The sequence below is a fragment of the Neltuma alba genome, unplaced genomic scaffold (assembly GCF_004799145.2).
Source record: "Neltuma alba isolate B1F8T4 unplaced genomic scaffold, ASM479914v2 tig00011313_pilon, whole genome shotgun sequence".
NCBI lineage: Eukaryota > Viridiplantae > Streptophyta > Magnoliopsida > Fabales > Fabaceae > Neltuma > Neltuma alba.
In genome coordinates this window covers 24,174-52,006 of record NW_021636021.1, presented here as the reverse complement: position 1 = coordinate 52,006, position 27,833 = coordinate 24,174, and the positions used below count along the sequence as shown (strand labels likewise).

The following is a 27,833-nucleotide window of genomic DNA, read 5'->3' as shown; positions in this document are numbered from 1 at the left end:
TAAACCACGGGGTGAGACAACGTCCCAGTAACAAACCTTTCCAATTCAAGGTACTACTAAATAGGTGCTCGTGAGGTGTCAAGTGGGGCAGTTCACAAGTAATATTATAAATGATAGCCACACAAGTCATGCAAGTGCAATGATGCAATCCCATCAACCATATCCCTCACTTTGGGGGATTTTCAAGAGCCGAACCCGGCCTATCCCTCACTATGGGGGACGTAAGGAGCCATAAAAGGCCTATCCCTCACTCTGGGGGACGTAGGGAGCCAAAAGGGCTATCCCTCACTATGGGGGACGTAAAGAGCCAACCATCATGCATTAATGGAGGCCTTACCACGTGGTAGTAACAATCAAAACTCTCACCAATTCCCAAGTCATGCATCATGCTCAAACCGTAATCAAAGAGTAAATGATCATTTCACAATTAACTTATTTCAGTGGCCTATCTTTCACAAGTTCCAGATTCAATCAATATCAATTTAAACCCCACAAGACGGTTTTCCTTTTCAATATACAACATACACTTTGAACACAGTTGTTACTCGAAGCACAAAACATAAATCCACTTATAATACCACAAAAGCATGTACAAAGGATTGGAAAGTGGTTACCTCTCGCCTGAGCAAGGAAAAACAAACCAACAACACGGCCCCGTGCACCAACAAGGCTCACAACCGGTCTACACAAGCACACAAACACACAACCACCATGTATTAGCTTTCAACTAATAATGTGGCCAAAACAACAATTGGAGACACAAAATTCCTATCTCCAATCAAAACTCTACCTAATTCAAAAGGGTTTAACCACCAAGGCAATACTTCAAAGTCATAAAAATCCATTAAAACCTTAATTCCTCTCCAAATATCAATTTAGGATTCAAACCTCAAGGACCCACTATAGGAATTCAACACCCCAAACATCCATTTGAACAATAGAAGTCTTAACAACATTCTAAACCGATTAAACATCCAATTTAACCCTCCTTAACATAACCCAAATCACAAAACTCAAAATCAACCTCTACATTATCATCCTCAATCACAAACCTCCCTTTTCTATAAACCCTAATTTCAAAAACTCAAAGTTCTTCAAATCCAAGAAAACTACACCGATTAAATACTTAGACTAACCCAAAGCAATCAATTAAACTCAAAACAATCGGTCAAAAACCTCAATTCCATAACAACCTAGAAAACTCTAGGGTTTCACCATAAATCCTCAGAAATTCCAAGAAAGAAAGTAGATTAGAGGTTAAAATCACTTGAGGTGATGGATCCTTAGAAACACCTTTCCCAAGCCACAACATCGAAACCCTAGCAGAGCTTCTCTCTCCTCCTTCAGATTTTCTAATTTTTTTAGAACCAGACCCTCCCGCGACTACATAGATTCGACACCTTTCGCCGCGGCAAACTAATCCCAAGAGGGATTACTCGCCTGAAAACCTGACTCCGCTGAGGCGAACTCCAATCTTCACCACAGCGAAAGATTCCCGAGAGGAAACTCTCGCTCGCCTAGAAAACTTCACCGCAGTATACCCCTAACTTCGCCGCGACAAGACCTTCTTGAGAGGGAAACCTCGCTCACCTAAACAACTTCGCCACGGCGTCACTCTGATTTCGCCGCAGCCAAACCTTCCTAAAAAGACACTCCCCCTGGAACTCCCGGTTCACCGTGGTGAAGTAAAACTTCGCCGCGGCAAACAAACCCTAAGAGGGGTCTGTTCACCTATTCCTTCAACATACCTCAATTCCAACCCAAACACCAAGATCAACATCAAAATCACTAATCTATCCTTAAAATCAACCAAAAAGAGGCTATTAAAACCCGATAAAACTCAAGATGTTACACTTGCCCCCACCGAATGTTCGAATCCATCAAAGATCATACCATCACTTCATCAGGCATCCTTTATGAGCATTCCCAAATTCTCTCTCCCTCAAAACCTAGCAGCGGCATCAACGTCTCAGGCTCTCAGCGATTAGCGAAGATGGCGAAGGCATTTGTGTCTCAAGCTCTTAGTTCATCATGCCCATCCCCTTTTGTGATTTGCATAGCGCCGGCGACCCCCATTCCCTAGCAGCTAGTAACCAAGCTTGCCTCCTGGTCCTTCGATTTGTAGCTCACTATTTGCTTGCCAGTTGCCGGCTCGTATTGCTCTTCAGCTCCGTCACCGTCAAGTAAGTTTGATTGACTAAATGAATTTAGTTGATTGGTTATTCAGTTGGATTCTTTGTGACCTGCAAGAGCTCTAGACTTGGCTAAACTCTCACATAGTGATATTCGTTTGATAAAAGGTGTTTAATATGTCTCTATTGATAATGTAGGAAGAGGTTGCTCATGAAGCGGAAATAGGAAAGATCTATAGATCCAACTACATTGACAAGCAAGGGAGGACCGTTCTTCTAATGAGACCTAGCCACCAGGTTTATTCTAAAAATTACTTTAACCTCTAGCATGCTTTTCTTAACAAGTGCCTAGTTATATAAATGTTGGATATTTTGGAGAAGGAAGGAAAATGAGGGTTCTTTCTACACATGCTTTCTGTTTAACTGCATTTTCAAATTTGATTCCTATTATTTTTTACTCTCTCAAAGAACAGCCTAAGTCAACAAAACAGTTGCACATGTATGATCTTTGAATTTTAATAAAGTCTAGCTAATGGTAAATGCCCGCTTAACTAGTTAAAATTCAATTTAGTATTGCTTTGAGAAGAATATTTTGTCCATGTTGGAGTTTATTAATATCTATTTTCCCTTTTTTGGAATGCAGAATTCGCTGCTCTCCAGCTCACTGGACCAAACCTACTGGACCAGTAACCCAGTCTAGTCTGGTCCAGTCTGCCCAACTCGAAGAACAACAGGTTCCTCACTGAGCAAGATTGGTCAAGACCAAAATGGACTAGACCACGGGCTAATGCCCTGCCCAGCCTGGTCTGGTCCATGTTCAGCCTTAATTTTGGGGCAGTCGGAGCATTTTTATTGGTGGGTATAAATAACGTCGACATCAACTGGATCTCGGTGAACTAAAAATAACGTGTGTTTGGATTTATCAACAAAAGTGGTAAAATTGTTCCTTTTTTTCAATAATAGTATCTAATTTTATACTATTCAAAACTAAATTGCGTTAGATACTGTTTACCTAAAACTTTAATGTTAAAATCACAGCTCAATCTTTTTAATTCTGTTAGAGGAAGTTATATAAAAAAGCATGTTAGTCAAGTGGTTTTTTTTTTCTTTGGTAACAAGCAAATTGTTAGGAGTTTGTGGGGGTCTTTTATAATTTCACTACTACAAGTTATGCTATTTTCTTTTATCCAGGGGGCTTATTTTTATTTGCTTAGAAAGAGATGTTGATTGAAGAGACATAGATAAGAGTTATATATTTGTTTGTTATATGATAGACGAATATAAGAAAGACTATATTCATCTGGTTCAAAACAGACGAATATAACAAACTAATATTATGTTCATCTGTTTTATACGAATAGATGAATATGCAGCATATTCATCTATTCGTATGAAACAGATGAATATGCATCATCATGTTCTTCTGTTTTTATATGAACAGACAAAAACGTTTTTTTTATAAAAAAAAAAGGCAATTGAATTATGTTGCATGCAGTATTTTTATTCAACTTGCAATTCAGCAACTTGGTAGAATCAAAACAGACCACAAACAAACAATTCAGCATAACCAAATCTTCCATACTATAACATCCTAACTAATTCCATTAAAGCCTAAGCTAATCATGGGTCCATTTGGATTGGTAGTGGAAAAAGTAGCTTATTTCTATTCTGACTTTTAGAAAAGTAAGACTGGAAAAAACTTAAATTGGATAAGGTGAATTGTGTTTGAATTGGAGTTTAAAAAAGTTAATTTGTAAAAGTGAGATTGTAAAAAGTTATTTAGATTATCATTGAGTAAAAGTAAATTTGCTTGTAAAATTATCAAAATAGGTATGGATTTTAATAAATAATAGAATACGATTAAAAAGATAATTTTACATAATATAATGAATTTAAATTAATTTAATATGAAGAAGTGAAATTTAAGGAGTGAATTAAATTTTAAAACTTTAGAGAAATCATACCAAATATTTTAAATATAAAGTGAAACATGATTAAAAAATAAATTTACATAATACAATGAATTTAAATTAATTTAATATGAAAAAGTGAAATTTAAGGAGCGAATTAAATTTTAAAACTTTAAAAAATCACAACAAATATTTTAAATATAAAGTGAAACATGATTAAAAAATAAATTTACATAATACAACGAATATAAATTAATTTAATATGAAGAAGTGAAATTTAGTGAGTGAATTAAATTTTAAAATTTAGAGAAAACATAAAAAATATTTTAAATATAAAGTAAAATATGATAAAAAATGAATTGATATAATACAATGAATTTAAATTAATTTAATATGAAGAAGTGAAATTTAATGAGTAAATTAAACTTTAAAACATTAGAGAAATAAAAAAAAATTATTATAAATATAAAGCGAAACATAATTTGAATGAATAAAAATGTTTTGAACTCCAATTCATTGTATTATGACAAGGTGAAATGAAATAATATTACATAATTAATTAACTGATAAACTATGGATAATTTGGTCTCTGATTGCATCATGGACGCGATTCATATGCGATGAAAACTGTGATGTTACATTTGAAGACGATGGTTGACCAGCTTTAACCTGATCATGTTCGTCAACTACATTACCATTTTTAACTTCTATAAAAAAGGTGTTGGAGCTCGAATGTCTCCTTATAAGGTTATGAATGACCATTATTACACAAACTATATACACTTGTGTTTGGAAGTCATAACTACACATATTTTGTAAGATATGAAATTTATTCTTCCAAACACCAAACATTCTTTCTATTGTGTACCTTAAACTGAAATGATAATAATTGAAGGCTTCGTTATTATTCCGAAATCCTACTTGTCGTCAAAAATTTGGAAGGTGGTAACACTCAGATTTGTATGAACCGAGATGTCCATTTGGTGTTGGATATCCCATATCAACCAAGTAATATTTTCCTAATGATTCATGAAACAATTTGTGACATTGTGACATGAATAAAAATATAAAATAATTAAAAATTAGCTTAATTGAAACTTATAAATATATACTTGGAGGTGGATGAGGGGAATTTAGAAATGAATTTGTAATAGCATTGTCAAATACACAAGCATTATGTGCGAATCCCTCCCATCCTGCTAAGACAAAAGTGAAACACATATCCTAATCACATACAACCATGACATTGTGTTAGAATTCCCTTTTTGCCAACAAATTTGTCTTGTTTTGTAGCAGAGACAACACATGATATATGAATGCCATCAATTGCTCCAATTTGGTCCTTAAAAAATAGATAATAACGTGAATCATTCTTAATTTTTCTATGAGTTTCATGAAATGGAGAATCCATGAGTCGAATAAGTTCCCTTAATGGATTAAAGCAAGCTTGCAATACATTATAAAACTGCCTACTTACAATTTCCTCTGAATGTTGAAATCGTTCCTAAATCATCATATTGCATTGCTCATGTGCAACCATGTTTAAAAACATCACGACGATTTTTTCAATTCCTACATACTTAGAGTTGCATAAACCATGTTCCTCCAATTTAGCATATAAGAGGTGGACAACACGTTTATCCACTCTAAACATTTCATGACATTGATCATCTTAACCCGTCAAAATGCCTTGCATCTATAAATTTTCCTGTTTGCTCACAAGTTCTGCAAGGATATTTAAGTATGTACATTTCACAATAATAACCCACCGATACGCCTACTGCTTCATATTGTATTAATCCATTATTAATCATGGATAACCATATTGAATGGTCATCTACATTCCCTTCATTCCACCATGAATCGTTATTCTAATTCCCCAAAGTATCTTTACTCTATGATGAATCATCATTCCAATTAACCATTATATAATTAACCCTGTAACTGTGATCAGAAAAAAATGTAAACATTATAACGAGAAAGTAAATATTTTTCATACTCTTAACAAATAAACCAAATACATAAATGACAAGTAGAAATTAGCATAAATATATTACATACTCATTAATTAAATTCCTACAACAAGCCACATCAGTTCATATTAAAACAGTAATTAATTCAAGTTAACAAATACAATACCAACAGTGAAGTAAGCAAGTCCTAAACTATAAATCCTTTCCATATGTCTGGGTCTTGTGCTGCCGGTATTAACCACCTCAACAACTTACGTTTATTATGCACAAGTGTCAAATAAACTTGTCTAGCCCACCTCAACCGTGTAAGCATCTTAGCACATGCATAATATAGTTGACCGTCATCATTAAGCTCTTTAAGGTCAGCCAGGTGCGCCAAAACCTTATTAAATGCATGGGGATCGTCGTTCAATGTTGCTGCTCGCTGCTTAGAAGCAGCAACTATAACACTAAGGCTATCAACAATTTTAGTAGAGGTGGCGACTTTTTTTTTCTTGTTCACATTAGACGTCTCACACCTCTTCCTCTTTTTATCGCTTCCCGGATCACCTAGTCCACTACTTGTAGGGTTGTTTAAGTCACAACCGGCCAAATCACCTGTCACTCCTATACTGGCTATTAGGTTAATACCAAAATTTTTGTCCTCACTGTCACCCAACCCTTCCTCCTGGTCCAGCCCGATTCTATAAATATCCTCCTCCGCTTTTGTGTCAGCCTTTGGAACAGGTGCTGACTGAGATTGTGAGGCTGATAATGCATACATAGAGTCTCCTGAAGCCAGAACATCTTTGAATTTTTTCATCAAATCTGATACAAATATCAATCCCCGATGTCTGAATTTCTTAAAATTGGAATTCACCTATATTAACATAATTAGGCAGAATCAAACAATGTCTAATTCTTAAAACTTGCTTGGATACCAATTGATCATGAAAAGGGAAATATGAAAATAATCTTTAGTCTTGTTATTGTTTAAAAATTTGCAACTAGGTCCTCTGAATTAATAAAAGCTTTTATTCAACCCTCATGGAAAAAAAAAATCAAAATTTCAAATTTTATTGTACAATTTATATATTAACCGAATATTTTCAATAGATATGACTAAAAAATGATACAAATGTATAGTTTGCACATACAACAAAATAATAAGCAAAGATTAAATTAAGACTATTTCGAACTAAAAGAATAAATTTTTAAATTTTTAAAATTAAAAAATTAACTTAATAATTATAATCTCCAAATAGAAGTCAAGTCAGACATGGTGTAAAGATTAAGTTACCATTGTTTCATCAAGTAAACATCACTTTGTCAAACGGCACAAGATGACACAAATAGCAACTGACGAAGCAGTCCCTATGCACAAATGTAAATGAACATAATGTATTGAACTTATAGGAGAAATCAGATTATGGTACGCCATAAGAAAGCAAAGAGGAGGAATCAAAAAATAAGTAAACGAGAATTGCTGAGCTAGGATAACTCTACTCTGTGATCGAACCAAGATTAAATTTCTGTTTGAGACTCATTGAATATATAAGAGATTTATTGAATATGTATATAAAAACTGCTCTTTCATTGAATCCCATCATGCGCTCGCGCACACACACATATATATTGGCATGTTCTTTGATTCCCTCGTGATTAAGGATTATCAACTCGGAATAAATGCTGAGTTTTACGTTGACAATTTACCAATAAACAAAACTTCAGCACCGAAATGTGGTCCATGCTCTCTGTTATTTTGGCCGAAATAGGAACAAGGAAGAAAAAACACAGGCAAGAACAGGGAAGACGAAAAATGAGGAAGAACACAATGAATGATGTCAACAGAAACCAAGCTCAGACAAAATCCCAAGAACAACAGTTTCTACCAAGCAAATCCATACTCCGATTACATCATATCAACTCCACATAACCAATAAAAATCAACACTTTCATTGGTCATTACATGCAATCAGCAAAGATCGAAGAAGACAGAGATCCTGCCTACCTGTACCAGATTGGCGACAATGAACCGTGACAGAGGTAGATCGGAGCATGCGTTCTACTAGGAACCTAAGATCTCCAAGCACAACCCAAATGCAGAGCTGCGACGACCACCGCTTCAACGAGGGTGATAGCAGATCGGATGCTCAAACACGTTTGGAGAAATGATGAAGGAGGAAGAGATCACCCAAACCACACTCAACACCAGACGAACCTCACAGCGGAGAGCGGATGGAGCTAGCGAGGTGGAGGCGACGGCTCTGTCCAGCGGCGACCTTTTCAGCATGAGAAGAATGAATGTAGATATCTAAAGGCACAGAGAATATTATACGAGAGAATAATGAGGAGGAGTGGGGAAAACAACCAATGTGACATGTTAATTATTTCTCTAACGGTCCATAAGCTTGGTTTTAATTTGAATAAGCTCCTTAGGTTAGCTTATTCAAAATGTATGTTAAATCTGGCTTTTGGTCTCAAATCCAGATACTCCAACAGCTCTCCCAAGCGGGCCTCATTTTTCGAAACGGGGTTCATCAAAAATTAAGCTATTTTTGGATACACATGGGCATTTCATCAAACGCCTAAAATGCAACAATAAAAACTAAAAAATCCACCTAGTGCATAACTATTCTAACAAGTCTAAGAGCAGCAATACAAATTATACTCTACCAACCACTCTACCCAGACAAGTTTGTAACTCACCTAAGTGAAGGAGAAGTGAAGGACGGTGACCCACTATGAACCACGGCGAGCCGAACCAAATGAGGGAAGAATGAGAGACCCATGAGCTAAAGAACCACGAGACCCATGGGCTAGAGAACGCCGAGACCAGAGATCTAACCGTGATGATGAGTAGGCACGATGAGCTTCACGGCGAGCTGAAGATGGCGAGAATGCACAGCGACAGCCGACAGTGAGCAACTAGTAAACTAGTCACAGTGACGGCGAATGACAAGCTTCACATCAAGCTTCGATAGCGAGAGGAGGAAAGACTGAGACAAACAAGAAGGAACTCGGAAGGAGGAATGCGAGCTGAAAATGGCGAGAGAAGAAGGCGAGGAACTGATACACAGATCTGAAAATGGCGAGGAACTGAATTTTATTATTTTTTTAAAGAAAAAGAGCCGCTACTCGTGTTTAGGCCACTCATTGGGCTCGTTAAACCAGGTGAATATGGTAGCTTTTTTCCTGTTTTTAATTTCAGATAAAAATAGGAGATAAAAATAAACTTTTGTTAGTAATATTTGAGACAACAACAATCAAATTGACTATTTTGATCTTGTCATTTCAGGCTCATTTTTCCATTCAACCCCATCGTATCTAACTAAACTTTAAAAATAAAACTAATTTTTGCAATAACAATGTTTTTTTCAGAACATGCCTGGACTTTAAGCGTCTTGTAAAAAAAAAAACGTAACGTAAGCTTTCTCCCAATGATCAATGGTGTTCTTTCATTTGGTCAAAAAAAGGTTCTACACGGGAGATTATCCACCCAATAGCATAATAAGAGACGTTGAATGTGAAATGCAAATCATAAAGGCTCAAACTTAAGGATAAAAAGAATGGCAAAACAAAAAACAAAAAAAAAATTGAGGATAAAAAGTCCAACGTTTCAAAAAATCTATTATAAAGTATTGGAAATCCAATAATAAGAATAAAGCCTAAAAATATGAAGGAAATATTGAATTACCGTTGGTCTTTAATATAAAAATTAGTTAGAAATTCAATTAACAAATGCTTGATCAAACTAATAAGAAATTGTCCAACTTAACTAGCAATCTCGTGTTCGCACCCAGGGTATGTAGCTACGCAGCTACGTTAAAACTTGTTGGGACAGCCTGCAACTCAAAGTGGTCCTACATAGCTCAATTCGGATTAGTTGGTTGCTCATATACCTGATAATAAAATTCAAAAAAAGTGCTAGATACCGGGCAGCCCAATGGGTTATTTTTTAAAAAAAAAAACAGCTAGTTGGAGGTTACATTTTGTTACAAATATAAACTATCAATCTAGTTTGTCTTTAGAATTTATAATATTTTCTCTAAAATATACATATTGGTTGTAAGGGATAGTTACAAAGTCCCATGGTAATGACTGGTGTCAAGGCTAATGACAGTAATGGATGGACATCGGAGTTCACATCTTCCTCACTGTGGATCAACGAGCTCTACCAAAAACGCTGGCCTGGACGAAAAATGAAGAGAACACACACACACATTTATTTATATATGATGGAACTGCCCTAGAATGCATAGTGCTGTGGCAGCTATAAAAACACTGTCAGGCTACTCATGTTGTAAACCATATTAATCAGAGAGAATAAGTGGAATAAAATGGAGAAAAACTTCTTCATTAACCACGGAGCAATAAGTTCATTACAACAATTCATCCGAAAATCCTTAGGGGAGAGAGGCACTTGTGTTATCCTCTCTCTAGAGAGAGACTCAAGTTACCCCCTCCTCATGGTGGGGATACGCATTCCCATCACGCCTAAAACCAATAATTATGGATACTTTATATAGGCCCCTAACACAACAAGATCTTAGCGAATTGTGTGATTAATTCTTGATTAATATCTCTAACATTCAGGCTCATTACTGCAGACTTTCGCCAAAGATGTTTCCAATAGCCTGAGGGTCATCTATGTCGTGGGTCGTTGGTTTCTTATGTGACCCATTGTGGCGTTCCTCTTGCATGGTTGTCCGTGCTCTTTGTTGGTTACTGAAGCTGCAGAACTGTCTTTGTGGCTTGGGCTTAGCCAACTGGATCTTCACCCAGCCATTTGGACCAACTTTTATGAGTGGAGTTGTAGTTTACTGTTTCTGTTTTGTCTTCTGTGTCTGATGCAGTGGGCCTCCCAATGTTGGGCCTTTGGAAATGGAGAAATAATAATTTGTTTGATGCTGATTACTTAAAACTTAATAGAATTACTTTCAATACAAGGATATCTTTAAAAAAAAAAAAAATCTTGGGAGCCTACTACAGTTATGATGCAGATTTGGAAGAAATATGTTCAGGTGCAGGAGGAAACCGCTTCTAATAGTTTCGTCACTCCAGAACGATTAGTTTGGCAATTACCCTACCTGCAAATTGGGGTGGATTAAATTAAATGTTGGGCTTCTTTAACATGTAAATGGGAGGCGTCTTTGTTTTGTAATCAAATTTGGGGAGCGGCTATTTAGCCTCTGAAAATGGTGAAATAATCTTTTGATTGATGCTGATTACTTAAAGCCTTGGAGAATAAAATTACCTTCAATATAAGGATATTTGTGCTTAACAAAAAAAAAAAAAATTCAAAGACTGCTACCGCAGAACGATTAGTTTGGCCATTACCTGCATTGTGGGATGTATTAAAGTAAACGTAGCCGATGCTATGAGCTCATCAAACAATAAAGTTGGACGTGGTGGAGCAATTCAAGTTAAACTGGTAATTGGATTGTTGGCTTCACTCATGTTATTGCTACTTGCAATGCTCTTGAAACGGAGAATGGGCAATATTTGAAGGCTTGAATCTTGCTTGGATCTCAGATCTAAGAGAGTTAGACTGCAATTTGATGCGAAAACTCTTCTGGATATGATACAAGATAATCAAAAGTAACAGAGGAGCTAGTTTAATCCCCATTCAGATTCAAAACTTCATGAGAAACTCTTGGAAGCTGAGGTTGTAGGTTATTTCAAGATAATAAAAACCAACTGGCTGATACGTCAGCAAATGAAAGTCTTTCAAGATCTTTTATTATGGATTCCAGTCGATTTTAGTGGAGAAAGCGTCTTTGGAATCTAGCCCCCTATGATTTAGGTTTTTCTTTTTTTGTTGTTTTGGGGTTCATAATGTCTTTATAAATATAGAATTATATACTACCTCTGGTCTTTAATATAGGACCTCATTTGACTTTTATTTTGGTCCTAAATATAAGATCTTAATCCACTTTGTCTATAATATTTATACATTTTTTCTAAGATAATTATCTTAATAATGGTAGTTCTAACCAGTACATTTGATTAGCAAGAATATTTTAGGAAAAACAATACCTATTTATGACAAATAACTAACTTAACTTCTTTTCTTAATCTCCTCAAATGAGTCAACTAGCTCTTATAATTAGGACTGGAAGTTGTACTTGTTTAATTTTTATCAAAGAAAAAATATCAGCCACTTTTGGCTTCTTTTTGTGATTAATTTATCCCCTTACAAGAAAAATATCCTGGTTTCATTTAAAGGATCTCTCCATTTAGGTGAGAAGTGAGCTAAGCATTTCGTTTTTTATTTGCATTCATGAATTTAAGATGTTTATAATGATTTTAAATCACCTTTAGAAAAAGCCATATGTTAACAAATGCACTGAAAGGATCTTCAGAAAAAGTGGATGAGATATTGACAAAGTAAAAAAGGGTTCCTTTAGAGAATGTGGAAAAATCAAACATAAATATTTTATGTTAATTAGTGGTCTCTCTTTTGTTACTTTAATTTCTTTTGCTCTTTTGGATATGCTCTTTGCATTATAAATATACATAAACACATATGAAAGCCCACTTCTAAATCTTTTAATAAATAATTTTCTTCTTTTTCTTCCACTTCCAAATACGTGCATACATCCTTCTTTTCGGTACTACTTAAATCAATCTATCTTAATATTTTGACCCTCATATAATATTTTAGTAAAAAAATTTCCTTGAGAATATTCAAAAGCAATATAATCTTTAAAACAATTTGGCAGAAAAAAAATATTATCTTTAAGACAGCATAAGATATAACTATTTAAGCCCAAGTGGATGAGATTAACACATAAGAAAAGAAGCATTACGTCAGAATGTTCAACACAAAGAAAAAGCAAATCACATGTTTGCAAATTGTAGGGAAACTCGCCCCGAAAAGGACCTTAAAATGAAAATAAAAATAAATAAATATATAAGAGTAACCTTTGTTATGGACTAAAGAAAATTCTAGTCAATGCCTTGGTTTATTTATTAAGGTCATTTCAGCCACACAAAAAAAAAAGAATTTAATGCCAAAATGATCTTTAGAAACTTCATGGAAGTTAAAACAATTTGAGAGATTATTTTAAAATTTTCATATTTCGGAGCTCCTTACATATTTTAATATGTATAGTAGAATATGAGATGGTAGATGTGAAATGCTTGAGAACGATGTTGATTATATATGATGAAGCTTTGGACTTATTGCAGATTGATGTCGTTGATTTAAGAGCTTTTGGATATTCATGTCGGAGTAATGAATTCTGATTAATGATTTGCTCATGGTCTCCACTTTCCACAGAGGTCATTATAATCTTGGTGAGAAAATGGTAACACGTACTTTTGTTGAAAAAGATCGATCAATTTTTGTGGCCAGAAGAGATCCAACTCCCCCTTCTTTGATAATTCCACTAGAATGTATTCTTACTTGGTCCCAAAGAAAAGTTCAAAGACGCTTTCTCCACTAAAATCAACTGGGATCCATAATAAAAGATCTTGAAAGACTTTCATTTGCTAACGTACCAGCCAGTTTATATATTTGTTTAATTTTTATCAAAGAAAAAATATCAGCCACTTTTGGCTTTTTTTATGATTAATTTATCCCCTTACAAGGAAAATATCCTGGTTTTCATTTAAAGGATCTCCCCATTTAGGTGAGAAGTGAGCTAAGCATTTCGTTTTTCATTTGCATTTATGAATTTCAGATGTTTATAATGATTTTAATTTACCTTTAGCAAAAGCCATGCACACAAATGTACTGAAGGGATCTTCAGACGAAGTGGATGAGATATTGACAAAGGAAAAAAGGCTTCTTTTGCATTTATGAATTTTGTTCCTTTAATTTCTTTTGCTCTTTTGGATATGCTTTTTGCGTTATAAATATACATAAACACAATGAAATCAGTCTGTCTTAATATACATAAATATACACTTCTAAATCTTTTATAAATAATTTTCTTCTTTTTCTTCCACTTCTAGATACCTACGTGCACGCATCCTTCTTCTCGGTACTACTTAAATCAGTCTATCTTGATATTTTGACCCTCATATAATATTTTAGTAAAGATTTTTCTTTGAGAATATTCAAAAGCAATATAATCTTTAAAACAATTTGGCAGAAAAAAATATCATCTTTAGAACAACAGAAGATGTAACTATTTGAGCCCAAGTGGATGAGATTAACCATAAGAAAAGAAGCGTTACGTCAGAATCTTAAACGCAAAGAAAAAGAGTACAAATTGAGTCAAGAAAAGTCTAGTCAATGCCGTGGTTTATTTAATGAGGATATATAGTGGCGCCTGACTTAGAATCCCACATATTTCTGCGTGTTAATACATACTCTGGGTAAATTTATTTAAATTTAATTCTTTTATTTTTATAATTATGAAACTTTTGAGTGATTCCACATGGCTTGGCTTGGCTACCAAATGACAGTAATAGTGACTAAAAAGTAAATAAGATATTAAAAATTAGATCCGTCCTTGAATCGTGGATGGATCAATACGCAATAATTTAAGGGTTGGTGGTCTAGTTGTGGTTGAATTAAGGATCAAAACAATCATGTTTAAAATAATACTCCTCTGGTCCTAAATATAAGACTTATTTTGTAGTATAATTTACAATGCAAAATATTTCTTATATTTAGGATCCGAGAGAATATAATTTAATCAAATATAGAAAAATGTTCATATATATATATATAACCCTTAAAAATAATATTTAAATAATGGTATTAATCAGCATGGCATATTGTCATGTTTCAGCATTAGCAAGGGGAATGACTTTTTATTGTTTTAGCTGTTCCAGTCATTTCATATATCTTAAAATTTGATAGTTATCTCATATAATATTTTGTACCATATAACAAAGAAGCTTTAGTGGCCTAATAATCATATATCTTTTTGAAAATCCTTAACCAATATTTGCCCAAAAATTCTCCAATTCCCGCCGCCGGAGCTCCAACTTTCAGTGATGGCAGAAGATTTTTTGTATGTGAGAATAATTAAGTCATTTCACACACACAAAAAAAAAACTTAATTCCAAAATGATCTTTAGAAACTTCATGGAAGTTAAGACAATTTGCGAGATTATTTTAAGATTTTCATATTTCGGAGTTCCTTTCATCTTTTAATACGTCTAGTAGAATATGAGACGGTAGATGAGAAATGTTTGAGACCGATGTTGATAATATTTGATGATGCTTTGGACTAATTTGAGATTGATGATGTTGATTCGAGAGCTTTTGGATATTCATGTCGGAGTAATGAATTCTGATTAATGATTTGCTCATGGTCTCCACTTTTCATAGAGGTCATTATAATTTTAGTGAGAAAATGGTAACACGTACTTTTGTTGAAAAAGATCGATCAATTTTTGTGGCCAGAAGAGATCCAACTTTCCCTTCTTTGATAATTCCACTATAATGGAATCTTATTTGGTCCCAAAGAAAAGTTAAAAACAGTATAGTTACAATCGTAGATGCAAGACTTAGTCAAAGTCGAATTAGTTTTAATTCTAAAAATAATATCTCAATCAGTTTTGCTTTTTTATATTTATAATTTTTTAAAATTAATTTGTTTACTTTACAAACTGATATATAATCTAATATTACACATCAGTATTTGACAAATATCATATCACATTGTTATAATTAATTTATTTATGTAATTTTTAAATCTACCTTAATTAAGTAACTTTCTGATTAAATATTGGAAGAGTAACATGATAGAGGAGGATGACGATCGATGATGTTGATGTGCGAATAATTCTCTTAACGAGCGTTCAGAAATTGCGGTTAAAATTGTCACATAAAGGGATAAAAACAAATAATTAAAAACAGAGTAACCCAAGTGAAGTAGGGGTTCCAAGTCAGTCTTCCTCTCACCCAAAAAAAAATTTATAATATATATAAATTAGTTATTTAGCTTTTATGCTAAGCAGCAGAGAGGTAGTATATGAAAATGGCAGCTGAATTAAAAATTTTTGATAAAAATAGTTTGCAAAGACCATTTTAGTCTAAAAATAGTTATAAATAATAATTTCATTTGTATAAATTTAACGGCTTGATTTGTAATTGAAACTCCTCGTTTGCAATATGAATTGATATTTGCAACTTTTTTTTCGTTAAAAAAGAAATTAATTGTCACTAAACTGATCTTTTATGACCTAACTAACATTTCTCAAGGGTTGGCCAAAAAAAAAAAACTAATCATTTGTCAAAAATTTATATTTAAGCAAAACCAAAAAGAATATACTTATTGTAGAAAAAATTGCCGGCAACTATTAAGAATAGAAATGAAAAGATAAAATAAAGTGAGAAATAAACTAGTTAATAAATTAAATGATTGTCTCATGCAAAAGAATAGAAAGTATACTTTTTATATATTGTACGGCATTCACTTTAGGCGAAATCTGAAGCCCTCCACTAACAATTATTATGAGATTTTTAAAATATATATTCATCAAAAGGCTGATAATAACTAAATAATTTAGTCTTGGTCAAAAAAAAAAAACTAAATAATTTAGAATGACAAATTTTAGTATGAAAAATAATAACAGGTTTTTTTGAGTAAAATAATAATAAACAGATTCCAATTGTTCACTTATCATTAGTAATTTTTTTTTAGTATTTATGTTATTTTCTCAATTTTTTTATCCTTCCTCCCATGGGTTTTGTCTGAAATGATCTGGTCAACACAAGTCAACAACTAAAAAGAAACACAGTTAAGATGGAAACTCACTTCCGTATCTTCATTCACATGGTGAGAAATTGAAGGGAAACATCCCAAAAAAATAAAAATAGATAAATAATAATAAGCTTTGTTACGGACTCCACAACAGAAGTCTAGTCAATGCCTTGGCTTAAGACACTGGTGCCTGATGACTAGAACCCCACATATTTTCTGTGTGTTCATAATTACTTTCGGCAATGTTTTTTTTTTTTTTAAATTGAATAATCAAAAAGGAATATTCTGGGCACAAGGGTGATCCAACTTTGCCTCCGTTGATTCCCATTGCGATAATACAGTTCTTATCTTGTACGTCTCGTATTCTAAATATAAAATTTACATAACTAATTTGTATATATTAAAATTTTAAGTATAAAAATTGTGTATTGATTTTCAATTTTAATTATTTTTTGTTGAAAACTATTTAATCAATCTGGTAAAGAAAATCATTTAATATGTATAACTAATAAGGAGAGTTAGGAAAAAAGTTTATAAATTTAAAAGATAAAGTGCGTTGATCAGAGTTTTACATTTAGAATCAAAATAAACCCTTCTATTAACACTTATAATTAGAATAGAAGAAGGTACGAATTAAACCCAAAAAAGCAATAATATATGACGAAGGTGACTGATCTAAAGTTGAATAATTTTACCTCCTAATGATTTTAGAAATTGCAATGAAACTTGTCTCATAATTAAAGGGACAAAAAAGAAAATTAAAGAACAGATAAGGAGCACAAGTTATTAGCGGCTCAAATTAAAAGAAGTTCAAAGTCTTTTTTTTTTTTTTCCTGCTTTAGATAAACAAAGACTCTTGACTATAACAACCAATAATACAGTGTCTGTGGCTACTTTCGGTAGATTTTTTTTAATTACTACTTCCGGTTCTTAATATAAGATCCTGTTTGATTTTTATTTTTGTCCTAAATATAAGACCCCAATCCACTTTATCTCTTATATTTATACATTTTTTCCCAAAGTAGTCCTTCTAATAATTGTAGTTCCAACCAATATAGTTGATTAGTAAGGATATTTTAGAAAAGATAACACTTATTTATTACAAATAACTAACTTAACTTTTTTCTTAATCTTCTCAAACTAGTTAATTAGGTCTTATAATTAGGACCGGAGGTAGTATTTCATTTTGTAGGAAAGAAAGTTCAAAGCAATGCACAAGGAATGAGTTATATGTCATTATTTTCATCACTGGGAATCTTCAAAGCAATTTGTCAAGGATAAGATATATGAAAATTGTAGGGTTTTGATCAACATGATTTTTACCAATTTAAACTTCAAATAACTCTAACTGAGAATCTCAGTTATAAATTGAGAATTATATTTCAAACATACATGTCTTAATTTACAACTAGTTAAATTAATTTTTGCAACTCATTTCCAGAAACAAAATTCAAGAACTTAATTTTCATTATATTGAACCTTTATCACCTAATTATCATATCCTAAAAATCTATTTTTGAGCTTGTAAAATTTATTAATTTTTGGTTTAAATGAACCTAAAAGGATATATTTATTTTAGGCAATTAGCCTCAACTCCGCTGCACTCCCAAGAAGATTTACAATTTCTTTAAAATCAAACAGACTTTCATAAACATTTTTTGTCCATTTTGTGGCCTTTTAAGTGTTTTATGTTAGTGGAGGGCTTCAGGTTTTGCCTAAAGTAATTGCCGTACAACGTATGCAAATTATTCTCTATTCTTTTTCATGAGGAAAAAATTATTTCATTTAGTACACATACTACTGGTAAAATAATTTAAATTTATGTTGTGTCTTAAAATATTTTTCATCTTTTCATGTCTACCCTCACCATTTTCTTATCTTTACTTTAATGTGGGTCATGTCTTTTTATTATTTATGAGGAGTATTGTAGAAAAATTATTAATTATTCTTAAAAAATTGTCAATTAGAATAGGCTAAATTAATTATACAAATTTTTTCTAAGCTTAGGGTCAGTTGTATACCGCCCGGTAATATTTCAAAGTTTAAATTTAACCCCTCTGACCTTTTATTTTTTTTCTAATCGTGAACCCATTGTCATTATGCAGCCTTATCTTTTTCGACGGAAATTGCCACACTAAATTAACAAAAAAAGCATGACACATTATATGCATCATATGTGAGTTAATAATTTTATAAAATGCCCTCCTCAACTGCATAACATATCTCTCTAAATTTTAAAAAATTAAATTTAAATTTTGAAATATTAAGATGTATATGTGACGAGTCTTAAGTTCAGGAGTTTTTATAAAATTATTCACTTACATAGAATATTATGTAGGGTGCAATGTGTCTTGTCTTTTTTTTTTTTGGCCCCCAACGAACAGGATCTCATGTGTCTTCTATTAATCTGATGTGTTGATTCTTGTCAAAAAGATAATGAGAACATAACACAGTGAATATTGAAAAAAATTAAAATGTTAGGGTGTGAAGTTTAAATCTTAAAATGTCAGGAAGGGGTTATGGGTAAGTGACCTAAAGGTGATGTGAGGAGTTTTGTATAATTTTGCTACTACCTATTATCCTAATTGTAAGATTTTATTTGTAGTCTAAGACAGGATCTTATAATTACGATCGGAAGTAGTATTATATTATATGCAAATATTACGCCTAAAATTTTGTCTTTTGAGGATGGAGGGAGCATAAACATGTGGTGATGTTTTTGTGTGAAGGAATAAAGGTTAGCTAATGACGTCTAATCAACATAAATCAACAACTAAAAACAAGCACAGCCAAAATGGAAGGAAACAAGATTCTCCTTACCTAACACATTTAGATACCAAATTGAAACTTCTCTCTTGAAAAAACAAAAAATTCTGACACTCTCATATTTTTAATATAAGAGGTACATAATTATTTTGCAATACTTAAGAAATTAATTAACTTAGTTAATTATAATAAATATAATATTAGATTATATATCAATTTATAAATTAGATAAATTAATTAAGAAAAAATAATAGATATATAATATACGTTGAAACAAGATCTTATATTAATAAACAAAATCTTATCTTTATAAGTAATGACTTTTCCAGTTTCCTAGCAAGTCGGCCGGTTATATCCCTACTGAGACCTTTGGTCGTTTTATATCTAAGCAACCAATTGGTTCAGATTCCACGAATGATCATCGTTTAACGATTTATCTCTTTCTATCGATAAAAACTTCAATGAGTGGAGGTATAGTCGGCAACTAGCACCCAAAAAAAAAAAAGTATTAATCTATCACTAATTTTTGTCGTTTTTATCATTCCTTGTCAAAGTGAACATCTATCATATTTGTCAGGCAAATCTGATACATTGAAATAGAAAGAGAGGGATGCAGGCCGCTGTTTCTACAGGGAAAGTTGTTCGCTTCCCTCTGACAATGCTGATTGGGATAGGAGAACTTTACCTTTAGGGAATGTTTGCTACAGTGGAATTGATTTTGATGGAAATGAAAATGGACATGAACATGGAGATAGAAATAAACATGAAAATGAGGTTTAAAAGTATGTTTGGTATGTTATGAAAATAAGACCTTTTCACCCAAAAAAAATGAGACCAAGTTTTTATATATAAAAACCAAAATGTCCTTATAAATTAAAAAAAATTAAAAAAATTCCCATCTTCATCTCCGGCACAAATCGCCACAGGCAGCACGGCAACATTTTAAGATCTTCATCTCCTTTTCAAAGAATTCAAACTCCATGGCAGATCTGAAATCCCCTTTGAAGTCTTCATCTCCGCCTTTGACACATCAAGCATGGAGGGAGGAGTATCCAGTGAATGTTCACTCCGTCCCACCGGTCAGCAAACCCAGACGCCTAAGATCAAGAACTAGATCTAGCAAAATCGTAAATGAGGGTGGAGGCCGGATTCGAGAGCATTCAAGCAAGAGAGTGGGCATCTTTGATGATGATTTCTCATTTTGACTCGTCGACGAACAAGCATCACCGTCATCGCTGCCATATCGTCCTCGCCACAGCATCGCCCTCGCCGTCATGGCCGCCGCATCGTCCTCGCCGTCATCGCTGTGGTCTCCGGTGAGTGAGCAGATGGTTGGGGGGGTGGGTGGACATCAGCGATGAGTAAGGCTACGAAGGTGGGTGGTGGTGAGTAAAGGTTAAAAATGAGAACTAAGGAGATGGAAATGAAATCTTTGGGTTGGTCACGTTTGGTAAGATGGAATTGCTCCCTTGGAAATGGAAAGGGAATAGAATTCCGGGCTTTTAGCATGTTTCGTAAAGCTAAATTAAATAATGAATTATATTTCCCACATTATTGCCTCATCCCACTTGCCCTGGAGACTGAATTATTCTTGCATTTAACAGTAACATTCTGATACAAAGCAGAGGTCAAGTGTGCATTTTAATTATCAAAATCGTCATTACATTTTTAATGCAACATATGTGCCACATCATTGTTCAATTTTGGTTTCGCGCCACCTCAGCAGTTACTAAACAGCGTTAATGCGAGGTATGCATTGGTGGCATTGTTGTCTAGATACGATGAATCATAAGGACTCCCTTTTAAACTGTAGCTAACAGTGGGGACTGATTTTAAATGAGCAAATATATTCTTGAAAATGAATTTAAAATGCTGGGACTAATGGATTAATTTTGTCGTCTTAATCCACACGTCTCTCTTTCTAAACAACTTCTGAGCTAAGTTTCTCCCTTTTAGGAATTTACGCACTCACGTCAAGTCATACTTCGATTATATGGGGGGAGGGGTGAAGAGGGTCGCACATATGGTGGGCACTTGAACTGCCAAATAGCCTTCGGCGTATTTTTCCAAAACCAGAGCTAAAAGGAGTGGAGTTTTGCTAGCTCAGAAGAGGTTAGGAGCAAATTGTTTCAAAGAGATGGAGCACAAGCACGTTTTGCTGTCAGCATTGGGTGTTGGGGTTGGTCTCGGAGCAAGCCTTGGGTTGAGCTCAGGGCTTGGAGGGATTCGCGAGTCTGGTGATGAGCTTTATGGTGAACAGATTGAGCAGGAGCTTTTGAGGCAGGTGATCGATGGAAAGGAATGCAAAGAAACTTTTCAAGAGTTTCCGTATTACTTAAGGTGATCTAAAGTTTTGAACATTTCTTGCAATCTGGAGCATTTACTTTTTCCGAATATATATGGTCTTCCTCATCCAGGAATATTCTGCTCAGCTGCACTCTTTTAGTTTTTTAATTTTACTTTTACGGTTCGAAGTTATTCCTTATGTAATAATATACTGGTAAACATAGTGATCTGTTCTACTTTGGAGGAATTTGATGTGCTTGACTTGAGACATTTATTCTTAATTGGAGTGGGACTTTGTAAACAACATGTTCCTTCTGGTTCAGGTTTCAAATCATATATAAGTCTGAGTTATTATTACCATTGTATATAACACAAGTCTTATTCCGCCGCATTGACAGTGAAAGAACTCGAGAGTTATTGAAAAGTGCTGCATCTGTTCATTTAAGGCAACTTTTCTTTTCCAAGCACACTCGGAACCTTTCACCAGCAAGCAGGGCAATTCTGCTTTCTGGACCCGCGGGTATGTTATGAAGATGTCTCATGTCATGTCGGTTTGACTCTCATACTCGCTTCATTTTCATTTTTCAAATTTTTTGGGCAGAATTTTACGTACAAACGCTTGCCAGGGCTTTAGCACATCATTTTGAATCAAAGTTGCTGCTACTAGATGTAGCTGACTTCTCTTCCAAGGTGATTATTTTCATTTTGCAATTTCTTTTGTTTGTTGAGTAAGCTAACATTCATATTTGGCCTATTTCCCTTTTGCAGATACAAAGCAAATATGGATGTGTAAGAAAAGAATCAGTAAGTCTTCCTGCTCTGCATTTGCTTGTTTCTTCCCCCCCTCTTTGTCATGGTGTGCACTAAAGACTGAAGATACTTCCCTTTTTACATAAAAATATGCTTTTTCTCCATTTTCTCTTTTTGGTCATATTTTAACAATGAATCACAAAGTCAGAAACATTTGAGTTGGTTTATCTGGTGATTTACCTAACTCATTTGCTTTGTTTGTGGTCTTCTAAAATTTCCTTATCTGAGGTGGCTTCCCAGGGAGTGTCGGATTTGCTTGGTTCTGTCCTCTCTTCAAATGGCAAAACTAAAGGTAGGGAGGGAAGAAACAGGCCTTTGCCCCATATTTCTTAGCCTTAAATTACATTTCATGGGGAGCTTAAGACTGATTTAGCCATGCTTGATTCAGCAATTAGCGGTATTGTATTCTTGTTCAATGTTAAATATCTCTTACCGTAATCATAATCATGAACTCATGATCCTGGAAAAGATTATGGTAATATTCACAGTTCTTGGCCTCTTTCTATAACTTGTATGATACCACATTAGTGTATATTGATTGACTACTTTTATGCAGGCACTTTTCAGAAACACAGTAATGCTACTGGAAGTCCCAATATCACTTCAAATATTCGTGCGACTACTGCTTCCCAATCTGCTCCGGCAAATTCTGGTTATACTTGAACGCATTTTCATTTCTATCTGTTCTACTGTTTTAGTTCATGTGCATATTATTCATATTCTTGATAGATTTCTCTCCATCGTAAGATAACCATATTAAAATTAGACTAATATGCAAAACTATAGGTTGCCATGGTCTGCAAGTTCTGGGCTTACTCATCCTTCGCCAGTTTAATTTCAATAACCCTGTATTTTAATTCAGATGCACACACTGGCACTACTTACCTCTTTCCTGCTAATTGCTTTAATTAGCAAATCCATCTATTGTTTAAATTATCACATTTTTGCCATTCTTAATCCACCAAAAATAGTTAATGGCCTATTTTATGATTGATTGTACATAAAACTAAATGTTTTCTTGCTTATTGCTCTGAATCTTCAACCACAGCTAAGCAGAAAAGTAGCTTGTGTATCAATGAAAAACTCTTTATGCGGTTGCTTTACAAGGTACTGTCATCATCATGGCTTCAAGAAGAAATGGGAATTTCTCAGTAATTGGTTCTAGCTAACTGGTAGGATGAATATGATTCTTCCAGGTATTGGTTTCTGTGTCAGAAAAGAGTTCCATCATCTTGTACATTAGGGATGTTGACAAGATTTTCCTCCAATCAGAGCAACTGTATAAGTTGTTTAATGATATGCTGGGGGAAATTCGAGGGCCAGTGCTGATACTCGGTTCCAAGATCGCTGTCCAAACCAAAAAACCTGGTAAGGCTAGCAAAATTTGTATCCGAATATTATTTCAAGACCGGATACATAAGGAAAATGGAACTATTACAAAAATTATTTGCCGAAAAAGTGATGTGTGTGTGTTTGTGTTCGAGTTCATCATAAAGCTTCATTTTGTAATGAATTGAGAATATGAGTAAAGAACTAAAAAAGCAAAGTTAGTTGGTGAAAGAGTATACAGTTGTTTGGAAAAGCAGAAAAATAAAGGCCAATTTTTTATTTGAGAACCCGAAACATTTGTTTATGATCTTTTTATTCATTAAATGATCAATGTAGGAGCCAAATGCATTTGTTTTGAAATTGTGTTCTGAAATTTAAAACGAATTATGGCCAAGTGGGACATAATATATATTAGTCTGTGTTCTCTAAAGTGATAATATTATTTGTTAATACAAAGGTTGTGTTGCCTGTGATTATAGGAAATCTCCCACCATACATAGTGTTGTCTCGCAAAGAGAATAAATGTTCAAAAGTTGATGAAAGGCTTGTAGCATTGTTCCCTTACATCATTAAGATCAAGCCACCAGAAGATGAAAATGATCTTAAGGAATGGAAAGCCCAGCTGGAAGAGAACAAGAAAACAATTGAGTCTCAAGATAACAGAAACCACATTGCTGATGTACTGGCAGAAAATGATGTTGAATGTAGAGACTTGAATTCAATTAGCCATGAGGACACAAAGATACTAAGTAAACATATCGAAGAAATTGTGTTATCCGCAATATCTTACTACTTGATGAATATCAAGGATCCAGAATATCGGAATCAAAAGCTTGTAATATCATCTGAAAGGTAAGAGTTTGGACCAGTTGTTTATTTGTTTAAGGAAAACATGTTCTAGTGACTGATCTTGGGAATTCACAGCTTGTGCCATGGTTTGGATCTATTTCGCAAAAAGGAAAGCAGGGACGAGGGAAAGAAGCAAGGGACTAGTGGAAAGAAGCAAGAAACTAGGGGAAAAAAGGTACGTTTACATTCAAACTCATGAGTAAGAGCAAAATAGACCAGGACAAGGCATTCCAAAGAATAAAAAGAAAAAAAGAGATTACATGGATGGTGAAAGACTAATATTCTAGATTTATGCAATAGAACTCAGCTGGTTGAGAGTGCAATTATGCATAAAGGGAGCGTTTAACCAATGTTTTATGTGGCTACTTCATTCTGGTATTTCAGTTTTGGTTTAATTTTGTGCTGGCAGGAAGTTCGTCCAGACAATCAGCATGAGGGGCATATAAGAGAAGAACTTATCCCTGCGAATGAGATAGGAGTTACATTCTCAGATATTGGTGCTTTAGAGGAAATTAAGGAATCACTACAAGAGCTAGTCATGCTTCCACTTCGAAGACCAGAGCTCTTCAAAAGTGGGCTTCTTAAGCCTTGTCGAGGCATATTGCTCTTTGGACCTCCAGGTACTGGAAAAACAATGCTTGCAAAGGCAATTGCCAATGAAGCAGGAGCTAGTTTCATCAATGTCTCCATGTCTACCATCACATCAAAGTGCTTTGGAGAATCTGAGAAGCATGTCCGTGCTCTGTTCTCTCTCGCTGCAAAGGTTTCTCCAAGTATCATTTTCATTGATGAGGTTGATAGCTTGCTCGGGAGTCGAGCAAGACATGGAGAGCATGAGGTTACGAGGAGGATTAAGAATGAATTCATGACCCATTGGGATGGTCTATTGACAAAACAAGATGAGAGAATTCTGGTTCTTGCTGCAACCAATAGGCCATTCGACCTTGATGATGCAATCATAAGGCGATTTGAGCGAAGGTATATGTGTCTTCATGGTAGTCTTCTTCATTCACTTCTGATTCTTTTATTACTTTTGGCTTGAGAACAAATGCATACATGACCTTTATTAGTAGCTACGTATTCATAAAGAAACAGAAAGATTAGCTTTCAATAAGTGAAACTTTTAGCCTTCAAATGATCAAGATGTTACGCATAACATACCAGTGACACCCTTTGAGGACAAACACTTTTGTTACTTTCTATATTTTCCCAACTCTTCAGGTAAAACTTCTAATCTCTAACCATTCTTATCTTTATGAGTCCTTGCTTTGTGCTTGTCCAATATGTTTCTTGCATGGATAATTAAGTCTCAGTCTCAATTTTGCATAAGCAAGCTATAACCATTCAGAAACTCTATAAAGCATCTCTTGGAAAATTTATTCTGGCTTGATCTCTTAGTAACATTATTGAATAATTCAATTTTTAAATCCACATTGTTATGATTTTAGGATTGATATCTTCATAACTTTCAATGTTGAGCAGAATCATGGTTGGTCTTCCATCAGTGGAGGCTAGGGAGATTATCTTGAAAACCCTTCTAAGTAAGGAAAATACTGAAAATTTAGACTTGAAGGAGATTGCGGTCATGACAGAGGGGTATACTGGAAGCGACCTCAAGGTTTCTTAGTTTTGTCTTTCCTTTTCATATTGTGATTCTACTTTACTACTTATAACATTTGGCCGCCATCTCGTGACACTTAATTTCTTTTAAATAGAATTTGTGCACTGCTGCCGCTTATCGACCTGTTAGGGAGCTAATAAAACAGGAGAAGTTGGAGGCTTTGGTAATGTTACTAACCAAACTTGACAATGTTGGCTTGTTACATCATGTCAATGTGCCCTCTCATTCTAATTATCATGTTTTAGCTGACTAGCATAAAATTTCTCTCATTTAAGGAGAAGAATAAAGAAGAGGCTGAAGGCCAAAACTCAAAAGCTGCTTCAAGTGCCAAAGAGGATACAAAAGAGAAGGCAATTTCCTTGACTAAAAACATCATCTCCCCATGCCTTCTCAACTTAATCATTATCTCTTAGCTGACTAAGCGAACGTAAAATTTTTTGTTAATTTAGGACAAGAGTGAGAAAGATGCTGAAGGTCAAAGCTCAGAAGCTGCTTCTAGTGCTAAGGAGGACAAAGAAGAGCCCGTGATTACCTTGAGGCCTATAAATATGGAAGACATGATTCAGGCTAAGAATCAGGTAAGGTTAACCTAAAAAACCCCCGCAATTTATATGGATGACTATGATCTTTGCTTGATTTAGGCCTATACTTTTTCTTTTCTTTCCCTTCAACCATTATGGGAAAATACTTGCTATAAATGGATGTTTGTGTAAATAATATGGGGCTGGTTATGCTTTTAGTGTTCATTGATAATACCATTTGATCTCGATTGAATATTCAACTAACAAATGTCCTTAGTCCATTGATTTTGGAAACTTTTTAGTTTTCTTTCTCTTGCACTGTTGTGAGAAAATACATATAACAGGTTAAGATTTCAGCCCATAGCCAAACCTACCTAAATTATTAGGTAAATCTGAGATTGCTACAAGAGATCATATATTTGTTGAATGTCCTTTCTTCATTGCCCTTGAAAAAGCCTACTCATTTATTAATGACGCATGTAGAGGAATCTAAATCTTAAATTTTCCCACAGGTTCCTGCAAGTTTTGATGCTTGCGGATTAATTATGCATCAGTTGAAGCAGTGGAATGAGCTGTATGGAGAACGAGGTTTGCGGTAGATATATCACTTAAATGAATTCCAGTTGGAGCAACTTTTAGTAGGAGAATGGTTTACCGTAAAAATAAAACCTAGTTAAATGTATTTCAGTTAATATCCTTCTCTGATATCATCGGATTAACTTCTATTAAAGCAAGACATTGTCATTTTGACGCCTATGCTTGGAGGACAGTTCCAAGACACTATCACTGCTTAAGACTATAATGAGAAATGAGAAGTAAGCTTGAGATATATCTTTTGGTTGTTTGTGCATGTGAGCGTTTAAACGCATTTAATAGTTTGATCTTGTTAGGCTTCAAAGTAGAAATCATTACCCCAAATGAAATTAAAATCTTTGTTGTGATCCCAAATCCTTTTGGGAAATCTCTGCATTAGAAAAGGGGAACGAG

At 34.1% G+C, this 27,833-nt stretch overlaps 2 protein-coding genes across 2 annotated transcripts; one reads left to right on the top strand and one right to left on the bottom strand.

Moving 5' to 3' along the window:
• The first annotated feature begins 784 nt into the window (after window positions 1-784).
• On the top strand, window positions 785-27,522 carry LOC114711755 (uncharacterized AAA domain-containing protein C16E9.10c). The gene is made up of 18 exons (XM_028896184.1): window positions 785-790; window positions 6,620-6,623; window positions 21,524-21,770; window positions 22,115-22,236; window positions 22,318-22,406; window positions 22,485-22,520; window positions 22,767-22,818; window positions 23,083-23,178; window positions 23,575-23,633; window positions 23,723-23,894; window positions 24,335-24,707; window positions 24,780-24,879; window positions 25,114-25,682; window positions 26,187-26,322; window positions 26,420-26,488; window positions 26,601-26,675; window positions 26,775-26,903; window positions 27,359-27,522. The coding sequence occupies exons 3-18, from the start codon at window positions 21,568-21,570 to the stop codon at window positions 27,443-27,445; spliced, it is 2,367 nt and encodes a 788-aa protein (XP_028752017.1). The 5' UTR covers window positions 785-790; window positions 6,620-6,623; window positions 21,524-21,567; the 3' UTR covers window positions 27,446-27,522.
• On the bottom strand, window positions 6,203-8,927 carry LOC114711758 (uncharacterized). The gene is made up of 3 exons (XM_028896188.1): window positions 8,843-8,927; window positions 8,006-8,261; window positions 6,203-6,822 (listed from the first exon to the last, which is right to left on the bottom strand). Exons 2-3 carry the CDS (start codon window positions 8,052-8,054, stop codon window positions 6,203-6,205), a joined length of 669 nt encoding a protein of 222 aa, XP_028752021.1. The 5' UTR covers window positions 8,055-8,261; window positions 8,843-8,927.
• Window positions 27,523-27,833: the final 311 nt, after the last annotated feature.